Source organism: Phaethon aethereus, assembly GCF_964289735.1.
Source record: "Phaethon aethereus genome assembly, chromosome: 1".
NCBI classification, from domain to species: Eukaryota; Metazoa; Chordata; class Aves; order Phaethontiformes; family Phaethontidae; genus Phaethon; species Phaethon aethereus.
Window position 1 is genome coordinate 75,883,532 of NC_138575.1, and position 12,380 is coordinate 75,895,911.

The following is a 12,380-nucleotide window of genomic DNA, read 5'->3' on the forward strand; positions in this document are numbered from 1 at the left end:
CCTGGTAACACAGACTAATTTAATGGGCAAACTCCTACATAGGTGAAGTCACCAGCTGTCTACGTTACATCGGTCTCAGTATCTTCCACGTAAAACCCAAAGAGATACACAGACGTAAAAGCAATTTTGATAATCAACAGTATCACACTCCTCCTTGTGAGAGCGTAGGAAACGGGCTAAGAGCAGCATGAGAGGCCAACTTGCATCAGGTAAGTATCTACCTTGTAAACTTGTGTTCTTTCATCAGATAGGAAAGTTTCCTGCTCATTGCAACTCCTGCCCAACCAAAACCAGAACAATTCAAATAATACTTCTTTTCAGATAAGAACAGCTGGTCAAAAGTTCTGAAAATCTTCTAGTAATGCATCTTTTATTTTTTAATTCTTGGCTGAAAATTTTAAGTGCATCTCTAAGCTGACCAAAAGACTTTAACACTAACCCAAATGGGCTCTTCCTGCAGGTCAGTCTGCTGTTGCTCATGACACAACCTTCTAACTATCTTAGCAAAGCTTACAGCAACAGGTCCTTAGTCATGGTAAAGTCCTTTTATCATTTTATTCCTCATATTTGTGAAGTGGGACTAGGAAGTCTGCGCAAAAATCTTGTTTTGAAAAATATATCAGTTAAATGGTAATCTAATGTAAAAAATCTTAGATTCAGAACCAATAGTGGAGGATACCTGCATCCCAGGCTCTAGAATCTTTTATCTAAGAGGGGACTGAGCACAAAGCATCATTCAGCACTTTGCAAGCAACTGTAACAGCCTAGAAACTATTTACAGCAGCAGCAAGAAACATGACTTCCAGAGGAATTTCCATTCTCTGCATGAGTGCTATTGTTTTCCTTTAAAAATTGTTCTGGCAGTAACAGAGTTCTACTGTAACATTTTAGGAAACAAACCATATACATGTATTTATAGGTATATACATCTATAATACACTACTGTTTCTTCAATAAAACTGATGTAACTAGTACCTTCCCTAGCAACAGGGTGGTGTGAAATCCATCAGCTGGGAGTCTGTAGAATAAATGCTATTCAACATGAAAAGGATTATGAGAAACTGGTTCTTGGTGTTTACTTGGCTTGGGCCAACAAAGCCAGGACTCATTTCAAATTAAGAATTTCAGTATGTTGTACCTTACTTTCTTTTTCAGATTGGCCCAAATACAGAAAGTAACATTTTTATCCTTTATGACCGCCTGCATATTTCCGCTGTCAGAATCTTCACACATATTAGCTGTCTACAAAGAAAAAAGCTGATTAAATCATGTTTGCTTCTTATTTGTATCACTCTGATTTACTTACAACTACACTTGAATAAATAAATAAAAGACATGTAGGAATAAAAATAGACCAGACCAAGCTCAGGTATGTTATATTTATGTACTAAAACATGACAATTATAAACTCAAATCTCTTTGTTAAAATTTGAACTATGTTCTTTTTCTTCCTCTGACTTCATCAATTCTGTCAGTCAAAAACTGCCAAATATGGGACCTTACATTATCCCCTTCAACGGTACTACCTCTCTCTCTCTTAAGCATGCGCCCTTAAAAACACTTCTCAGGACAAGGGGACAAAAAGGACTTACTGACCAATATAGCATTCCCATCTCACAGTCACTGCAGAGATTATTTAGTATTTTTGTCAATATAAAATTTGTGAAATGGTAATTACATTAGGAGTTTAATCCTCAACTCAGTAAAGACAATCAAGAATTTAATATTTCTTAATTTGCAGAGGGTTTTGACCCTCAAGCGGCTTGCTATTTCCTTTACTCCTTTTTTTTTGTTTCCTCTAGCAATATTCTTTTGCTACACATACTTATATATATGATCAATGTACTTAAAATAACAAACCAGATCACTACTTATACATGCAACCCAGAAAACTGATTCCCAAGTATATTTTAATTTTCTTGTTTTAATACTTTGCTCTTTCCAAGATCTTAATTTAAAAAATATTTTAGTCATATGAACTTGTATTAAAAAATGTGTACAAGCTAACCTTATGACCTGCTTTTCACACTTGTCATTTTTTGTACAGTAAACTAGCTTTAATTTGTTTCCTATTTTGCCTCAGTGATTTAAATTTCATGCAGCGCCCCTCGTTTTCAACATGTGCAAATCTCACAAAATTTCACAATAATTTAATCTTAAGTGTCTTAATGATGGGAATTGCCACTGTAAAGCTAAGACTTTCAGGGCTTTGGAAGAATTACACGTCTGGTATCTGCTATACACATGATGTGGAAACTCAAACACTAAATCTGGAAACTCAAGTACTAATCTCTGTGACAATTTAAGAATAAATAAAAACAACCGTCACAACAAGACACTTGTAGCTAACCTTATGTGCTATAACCTTATGTTTACAACTTTGAAGTAGTAAATCTTGCTTACTTTAAGCAGGTGCTCTGTAGCTCCATTGTACTTCTGATGAAGCAGATTCTGCAATTCCAGAATAGATTCCTGGTACTGGACTGTTTCTTTTTCTGTTATCTCATTTGGTGGTGTGTCCAATAAAAGAAACTGCAACTTCTCAATTAACTAGAAGACATTATATGTGGGGAAAAGTATCTCTATTTTGATACCACCTTTAACATACTGTTTTGTCATGGAAAATGAGGCCAACTTGCTGCCTTTGTACCTAAACATATCTTGGTTGCAGAAATAATCTTTTTCTATTACATCTCCAGAAATTGTGCTAAGCCAGCATTATCAGATAGACAGTCAATCATGCAAAGTGCTGGAAATTCCAGGGTCAATTCTGCCTTCCTTCATTCCTCTAGTCCAATTCCTTCATTCCTTAACCTGTGAGCTGTGAAATCTTAGCTTATGAAATAGAGCATTTAATGAACCTGATCAGTCATATGAGGAAACCTTTTGGTCAAAAATTACTTTTAGTGAAAAGTTCACAGCTTTATTTTGGAACCATATTTTCTATAGTAATAATTTCAACTATGAAATCTTAAAAAAAAAAATAAAAAGACATACAGCAATTACATTTTAATTCTCAGAACACATGTGAGACTCACCCCCAATTTCTGGAAGACCTCATTTAACTTTCTGAAAAACACTATCAAGTTAGCATAAATGAAAATATAATCCTACATTTAGAGAGCAGCTACAAATTGCGTAAAATTGCCTCACAAACCATCAATGGTTGGTGGCTTGCATTTTGGGAACTCTTGCTCTTACATGGCACTTTACTGGCTGTAAGTGTTACACAATAAGGCTGCTGTCCACTGAAGCATCTACATACAACATGAGCTAATATGTTCCGGCTCAAGACTGTTTAAAGTGTACATAGCGGGGAAGATGGGTGTTGGAATACTACAGCTCAGTGTAGAAATATTACACACTAATCCCTTAAATGCACTGCATATTTAACGTCAATAGTCATCTTCTTTAGAGTTAACAATAAATCTGCAGTCAACAAAATGGAAAAACTGAAGAAAAACGTCTGGGTTTTGAAGGTTATAGCCAATTTCAGTCATTAGGCCAAAAAAAAAAAAGAAAAAAGAAAAAAGGAACGGGGAGGAGGCTGTTAAGGATATGGTCTGGTAAGCTTAAACTAAAAAAATACCATTTTAACACTTACAATTAGCACCTGTTCTCCCTTCTGCATCACAAGTTGAACATCCTCATTTTGCTCTTCACGCCATAAGCTCATGAAAGTATTTATTTCCTTCAGTACCGTTGGGTCAGGACTTCCATCACAACTGAGGTAATGCTCCCACTACAGAAAATGTTCAAAGAAATTTAGATATGGGCATGTGGTGCAAATTACTATCATTATTACAAGAAAAAGGAGGATTCTGAAAGACAAATATATTACAGTGATACATTCACATCTGCATCTAAACAGGACTGTAACACCACCTGGCTTACCAGTACACCAGAAAAAAATGGTTTACTTGGATATTGATGTGTTAAGATACTTCTGCTCACCTAGTATTTGCTGTTCATACTTACTCATTTATCAGTAGTTTCTGTTCTGCTAGGTAGAAGCAATGAATTCAGTACCTGCCACAAATGAGGGGCTGAAAGAATGACTGAGAACACAAATAAGGAACCAGTGCAGGTGGAAGAGGCAGATGGTTCTCAAACCAGAATCTGCCAACAAAACTGAAAATTCCTACACTGGCAATAAAGTTGCTTGAGAGCCTTCTACTCGAACATGTTTATTCCTCCTTGCTCTGCCGCTGAAGGAGATTTCCTCCTCCTTACCAATTCAGCTGCTACAGAAACCTCTGGTGGGAATATGAAACCCTAGATTTTTTTTTTTCATAACTATTTTCAAATCAATTATTGGTCATTCTTATAGGTGAGGGGAAGAGAAAAAAAAATCAGCAGCAGGCTAAACCCACTTAACTCTACACATGAGCCTAACATTGGCTCATGGGGTCAAATTATCACCTGTAATGTAATTTTTTTCATCCATATAGTAAGATATTAAGCAAACACTGCCTGCCTGTTTACTCTGAAGATTAATAATGCAATGTTACTGAAGACTGCATTACAGTGAACAACAGATCTTTTAAAAGAAAAACGCTTGTATAATTGCATTCCCAACCACTTCCACAACCATCTCCACTGACTTCAAAAAAAGCAATGATAGGTGAGTGCTCAGTGCACTGGAAACTCCTGTATAAAAGAGTGATCAGTCTCCTGTAATTAAAACATCTGATATCTTTTTTTTTTTTTATCTTAGCACTTAAAAGAGAGCTTCAGTTTCATCATCAGGAAAACACATCCTTAAAAATAACAACACTTGTTTGTGGAGAAAAAGGATAATTTTCATGATAATTTGTAAATGTGTCTGTTAATCTGAACTGAAATTCTTCAGAAATGGAACATGGAAACTCAGCATTTGGTATTACATATTTCTTTTGCCCTAAATAATCTTAAGAAAAAACTAAACTCACCCTGGTATTTCCCATAATCTACCATTATTTTATCTGAAGACTTATTTTTAAAATAATAGTTCTAATTTTTAGAACTAGCCATTACTTTTCAAAACAAAAAAAATCCTTATGCTTCTCCTTCTGAGAAATACTCTTCAGAAACATCCATAAAAAACAACTGTCCCCTTTCAAAATGACCAATAGATGCTCCTGTTCACAAGGATAACAGAGTCAGAGCTTGTCATCAACTGAAAAAGGTAGTAAAAATCATCCCTGCTGCACCTTTGCGGCAACAAAGGCTACGGGCACAGCAGGGTACACCAGGAAGAGCGTAACCAGGGAGCCTAGGACTGTTCCCTCTGCAGGGCTCCCGAGGCCACATCTGCAGGGCTGCCTCCAGTGTTGGGTTCCTCGGTGCAAGAGAAAAAGTGGTCACCTGGAGAGTCCAGAGGAGGGACATTAAGATGCTTCAGGTACTGGAGGAAATGACACAAGAAGAAAGGTCGAGTTTTGTTAATCTGGAGAGGACTAAGAAAGCTAAAGGAGGAGCCAATTGCAATCTACCAGTACCTAGAGAGGGGTTATAGAGAAGACAGAGGCAAGCTTATTTCTCAGAGGCACACAGGGACAATGTGCCATGACAAAGAGGCAGAGATCACAAGCTGTAACAGGGGAAATGCCAATTGGATTCAAAGAAAAATTATTGCAACGAGTGGTAAAGCAGTCAACTAGGTTGCCCAGAGATACCGTGCTATCCCCATCCTTAGAAATTTTCAAAACCCAACTGAGCACCTTCATCTAACTTCAGAGTTTGCTCTGCTTTGTGCAGGAGGTTGAAGTATATGAGTTTCAGAAGACTCTTCTAACGTGATTTATCCAGCGATTCTAAATTTGTTCTACAGAGGCTTTATAACGGATTAAGTGATATACAAGACAAAGAGAAAATCCTTGTGTCTACAAGTCTGTTTAACCTTACTTGGAACCAAACGGATCAAATATCATTATTACACAGTTACTGAATGATGTTTGATGGATTTATGAGAGTGAAATGTTCTACTAGCATATTTCCATGCCTTATTATTTAAAGTTTAACTTTACAGGCATATAGTACTATTGGGTGATAATTCAATCTCCATGCATGTCACCCAAAACTGCAGATATCAACTCTTAGCTGCATTTTCCTGTATTTTAAGCCCTGATATCTGACCCAGATTTGAGCTGTGTCCTTCAAAGTTTTGGCCAACCTCTCTCCAAATGACGACGTGTCATATCCAGGAACCACTGGAACAATTGTTGTCAATTGTCTCAAATTCTACAAAAATATTTTTAAGCCCTCACAGAGATTTTCTTGTGGAATGTTGAAAAGTAGAATGAATTCAACAAATAAAAAAGGAAGAACAAATACCAGAACATCTGAACCTAAATTCCTCTTGACTGCTGCGGGGCCCTAATACTTCGATCAGACAGGTAGGCTTCTCTTTGCCCATGTTCCTCTTCTGTGTACACCAAGGTACAGAAGACAGAGGAGAGTGAGGATGGCCAGTTATTACCTTGAGATGGAACTTGAAATGCAGCCATAGCACACAACTAAGATTCTGTAATGGAGACGTAACCTAAAGTCTCTTTATTGTCGAACCTCTACAACACTGAGCAGATTTTGTAAAGAAAGCTTACCTTTGCATGTGCTCTATAATCTGTTTTCCACTGCTGTGCAGACAAAAACTTCTGTTCCAGTGAATAAAGTTCTGCTAGTTCAGATTCCCTTCGTTCTTGATCCTATTTTTATATATATATCAAACAGAAGAGTTCAAATATTTGGTTTATATCACATTAAAAAAAAAGTAGGATATTTGAATGAGTTATCTTTTAAACAAATCCAAACACAGATAACTTGCTTTTAACACAAACATTTAACTGAGAAGACTGCAGCAGTTCGCAATATGTTATCGTCATTACATTAGCTGCTGAGCCATGTGATAAACATAACATGTCATATGATTGTTAACCTCTCACTTGAACAGTTTCCACATCATCATCCTGGAACCACCTCTAATGAGAGCTGATGAAAAATGTAAGCATATGTTGAAAAAATGTGTCCAAGCTGATTTTTTTTTCCCTTATAATTTCTATTATTTTCAAATTATCTTCTCTCTACGGGGAAAAAAGTGTTCTGTGAAGGAGAAGAGCCACAGGCAAGAGTGACTTTTTGCTGGGGGGAAAAAATAAATTGTGGTAAATGTCCTTTTTAAAAACAAAACAAAACAAAACAAAAATATTTAGATATTACCAATCAGTTTTTGTTCTGAATTCCAGTCGTCTAAGAAAAATAAACACACATATATACATGCACCCACACAAATCAATGCATCTGTCCTAATATGTAACCACTTCTAGAATTTATACCAAAATCTGCTTGCCACAACTGTACCAATTATGGGGAACACAAAAAATATATGCAATTGCAAATATAGTAGAAATGGAAAAAAAGAAGTATTTATTCAAACTGGAGCATCACATATCCCAAAAGTTAATGTATTTAACCACAGCATCTTTATATATCAAAAACAGGCAAGACTACCTTGTCTCAGAGAATTTTTCTGAATCGCAGAATCATTAATGTTGGAAAAGACCTTTAAGATCATGAAGTCCAACCATCAACCCAACACCACCATGCCCACTAAACCATGTCCTGAAGTGTCACATCTCATGTTTTTTGAACACCTCCAGTGATGGTGACTCCACCACCTCCCTGGGCAGCCTGTTCCAATGCTTGACCACTCTCTCAGTAAAGAAATTTTTCCTGATATCCAGTCTAAACCTCTCCTGGTGCAACCTGAGGCCATTTCCTGTCGTCCTATCGCTAGTCACTTGGGAGAAGAGACCAACACCCACATTGCCACACCCCGCTTTCAGGTAGCTGTAGAGAGCGATAAGGTCTCCCCTCAGCCTCCTCTTCTCCAGACTGAACAACCCCAGTTCCCTCAGCCGCTCCTCATAAGACTTGTTCTCCAGACCCCTCACCAGCCAAATATTGGCTTAGTGAAAGAATTTTACCGAAAAAAATCCAGCACCATTTCCCTTGACTTTACATGTATTATGTTTTATTCAATTACTAATCCAGCTCACCACCTTCTCAACTTGTGGGATCTTACACCAGAGTGCCTTTCAGTGATTTGGCTAGATTTTTCATTGCTAATTTTAATCTAGTGATGCTAGAAAATTTCCTCTACATTGCTCCCACCACTAAGGACATAAGGAAATTCCTTTCCATTCTCACACTAAATTAATAACGTTTCACAGACCTCATCACAAGTTTAGAAAGAAGATTAGAATTTTTCATTAACTATCGAGTATGAACTAACTTTTGCCTTAAGCTTTTCCATCTGCTCTTGTTCAATTCTCTCCTTTTCAAGTCTTGCTGCTTCTTCTTGTTGAGCTTGCAATCGGGCTTCCTCTGAAGATTGGGAAATATATCAAAATAATTATATTTTGTTTAATAAAACCAGACAAATTATTTTGTTATTAGCTGTAATCACAAAAAACTATAATAATGAGCAACACAAAGGTTGTATCTTGTATTGTGCAGAAATCTTCCAAATGAGCCAAATTACTTTGAATTATAGTACTAAAACACACTAACTATGGTGCTACCCCTATCAGCCCATGACAATACAAGTGGAGACAAGGATCAGCAAGCCCTCTTCTTCCCCTCAGAAACAGCAGCAGGAGCTTATTTATCTAAAGCGCCCTTTATCTACAGCTTGAACGGGCCCAGGTTCTTAATCCAACATCTGTGGTGAAACTGCCCAAGTGGTTCAGTCCCAAGTTAGTCTTCTCCTTTCCTACAACCTTTGGTGGGTACCTCAATCTTACAGTTGTTACTTCATTGAAATCCTCTTCGGGATCAGGTACTCCTGATGACAGTTTTAGCTCTTCTTTGCTGCCACAGGGACCAGAAAATCAGAAAGGATGTGAAAACTAAAATGGAATTCAAACTCTAAGCCTTCAGCCTAAGCTAGCACAGCCTATGCATCAATCCAGATGTTCCCAAAAAGTGGCTTGAATGTCACTGCCTACATGCAAATCACTTACAATCTATCTGTGTTGCACAGAGGCAAAAGCAACGGCAGTTCCCAAATCTGCCTGTACTCACAGAGATTACTTAGTCATTAGTAGTCACTTGCTATTACTAGCAGTCATGCCCAAACCCCTGCGAGGATGGATTAATGGCAGCAAGGGAAGAGATGGGTCTGATGTTCAGGCAGGGGTATGTGGTTGTGATACTGAACTGTAGAAGCAGACACATTCAGATGGGAAGGACAGGTCAAGTCGTGCAACTGGGACTTCATTTTAAGGGATACAGTGATACACAACGGAAAGATCTTGAAGAAGCGCGTGGAGGAATCAGTTGCTCAGCAGAGACAGAGACTTAAGCCCAAGCAAATGACACTTTAATCTATCCAAGTTTGTATGCACTTTATCTGCTACCCCTTCAGAACACCAGCTAGCACCCTGCCAACAGATGTATTCTGTTGGCTGCCTTTGGAAAAAGTCCTTTTCAGTGAATTTCTCTTCTTTACCAATAACTAGGCTTGGAAGGGGCCGTGAGGAAGAAAACCACAGAACACTGCATTGCTAACTTGCTGACAATATTGCAAAAGGTCATGGTAAGAGAGAAAAAAAAAAAAAAAAAAAAAGAATTCATTCTTCCAGCCATTCTTCTTCCCAGGTCCTACTCATGGTAGCAGTAACTCGAGAAAACAGTATGGCTCTAACAGGAAAGTGAGACGTGGGAGGCGGTGACAAGTAACGCAGAATTTGGCCTACGCAAGAAAAGAGAAATGAATCACCTGTATTTGAGAGAGACAGATATTGGTGCACATATAGTTTGGGAGATTATTTTCTGTCCATTTAATTAAAATAAGTGATTTGTGCCATCACATGCCCTGTAAATTAAGTGCACAGTACCTTCCTCTTTCAGCCTCCTTTCTTCTTCTTCTTTCTGTAAACTCAGTTGTTCAGCTTTTCTAACTTTCTTTTTGCCACCAGACTCAAGGTTTGCAATAAATTAAAAGAAAACAAATGTCAATATTACTTTAATCCATTTTAGGAGGTATTCCCCCTCTATAACTTTGCCATTCTAATCTGATCCCCGAATTAAGATTTTTAGACTCCCTACACAGTCAATGAAGCCTCCAGGACAGCAATCCACATCCTGGACTCAATTTTGTTCTCATTTTCATGATGCAATATATGCTCTCACAATTAATTGTTCTGTGCTAGACACTCCTGAACATGGCCACACTAGGGGAATATTAAAATATATTGTTTTAATGTGGACATTGAATAACAGGTAGATCTGCTAAGAAAGTGGATGTTACAGCATCAACCATTTTGGAAAATATTCGGAAATGTATTTTGGGATATAGGCGAGTGACATTTAGAAGCATCTAATTCACACGACAACTAACAAAAAGTCCTCTTTACTGTCATAAAATCCTAACTGCAACTCAAGACAGTTAACTGTTCAACCTCTAGGTTAATCCTAGAATAACTACATTTTAAATTTGGGTTTCTCAGAAGTTATCTGCCTTATCAATTCTTAGCAGTTTGGGTATACATTTTAAAGAAAATAAAAGACAAGGTAAATAACATGCAAAATCTACTGTCACGTAACAGATTAACCAAGATACAACACTTTTTTTTGCCCTGTAATTCACAGCATTCATAGATTCCTCACTGGTGATACACATAAAAATGTGACAATTCAATCTATGCAGATGAGGCCACATTGTTCTAAGGAGACTTGAACAGCTAGGACGTAGTAAGCATAATTCTCTTTGGATTTCAAGATTTGGATCTGGGCCCTCACTTTTTTTATCACCAGCAAAAAAAGAAGATTCTTGGACAAGTTTTTATTTTTTATTATCGTTTTGTGTTCGTTTGGTTTTTCTGTTGACACAGTCTTGGAATGTTTAATCAAACATGTAGGATCAGCACTGTCACTAGAAAACAGCACTTAAAATAAAGACACACATGAGGACACCACCGATTCCCTGTTAATGCAGTAGCAAAAGCAGCCTAAGGTTGCAGTCCTCACCAAGTGCACAGTTACTAAGGACTAAATTATCTTTATTCAGTTTTACTCAGTGTTTACACAAGTAACACTACCATTGTATTGCACGCACAATAAACTTGCAGTCAATGTGCCTTGACTCCATCTGGGGTTGATGGAATGATGCCTGGGAGGAGTGCTGTTCCTGCAAAGACAAGGCCTGAATACAACACATTTTAAAAAAAAAAAAAAAAAAAAGCAAAAGGGGAGAGAAGAGAGAAAGATGGGCCAGGAAGTAAATCAAAGCAAGTATATGGAGCTTGCAAAAATACGGAGGCCAATTTTGTACTGAACTGCAAAATTAATTCACAGCCAACATTATTGTTTACGAGTGAGAGAGATAAGACTATTTCTTCTGTATGCGTGAGAAAATAAACCATGATATTCTGCATAGGCTCCAGCATACAGAGAAAACAAAGAGTGACAGCAGCCTAAACTAAGGTTGAAAGCAAATGTATGGATGACAAAAGACAAGATGTCAAGGAAAACAAATGACTTGCATTTGGTGGTGTATCTGTGTACTGGCTGAACAACGGTATTCTGCCACTGACCCGCACAAATGAAAGAGAACTGAATTAAATTAAATGTTTACTTTTTTAAAAACAGAGGAAATATGGAATGTAAATGGGTTCAGAAGGCAAGGCAATGTGAAAAGAGGAGACACATCCTCTATCTAGGCATCTAACCTGAACGTTGCCTATCAGAGCTGAATCCCAAGTCCCCACGCCATCACTGGCAAGAGACAAGTGCTTACAAGGATTCAGACAGGTAAGGAAAAATGACTAAAACATATCAAGAGAATATAACTGGACGGTATCACAATGTAAATGAGCACTAAGGATCAAAGACATCTGTTTGGAATCCAATCCTCCTCTTCTGCAGAGAAACGGGCACAGAATGGTAGCACAGCAGCATGGTGCCCATCTTGCAGAGGTGTAAATAAGGCAATAAAGAAAGAGGTCCAACAAAGCTGACAGGGAAAGACAATGAAAGAGGACTTAAGTCCAGACAGTTGCAAATGAACATGATGGTATTATGAAGTCTTCCCACCCGCTCCACCCGAGTATTGAGTGGGAATTTGGTAAACACTGTTACGAGTCCTCCAATTGACAGGGAGCTTAGGAGACAGGTTTGGAGACAAGGAGAAGGTTTGTCATTCAACACACAAAAAGTGTTAGTTCACATTCTAATTCGGACTAGTATATTTCCAGATATACATAGCTACTTGGAAAGCTATTTACTTTGCATGGTGATAAATATATATATAAATGTAACTTTGAATACAAAAGTTATCACAAAGCTTGAACAAAAACAATGGTGAAAATTCAGTGCCAACAACAAACGTACATCCACCA

At 37.6% G+C, this 12,380-nt stretch overlaps 1 protein-coding gene across 1 annotated transcript in view; it reads right to left on the reverse strand.

The window, feature by feature from the left end:
- The window catches only part of LOC309412023 (GTPase KRas), a gene marked incomplete at both ends in the record, with an annotated part of 53,129 nt that overhangs the window by 9,438 nt on the left and 31,311 nt on the right, over positions 1-12,380 (reverse strand). Inside the window, 6 exons of the mRNA XM_082008806.1 lie at positions 1,139-1,242; positions 2,404-2,550; positions 3,605-3,742; positions 6,585-6,686; positions 8,273-8,364; positions 9,879-9,960. Coding sequence (XP_081864932.1) covers positions 1,139-1,242; positions 2,404-2,550; positions 3,605-3,742; positions 6,585-6,686; positions 8,273-8,364; positions 9,879-9,960 — 665 coding nt within the window. The remainder of the gene's footprint in view (positions 1-1,138; positions 1,243-2,403; positions 2,551-3,604; positions 3,743-6,584; positions 6,687-8,272; positions 8,365-9,878; positions 9,961-12,380) is intronic.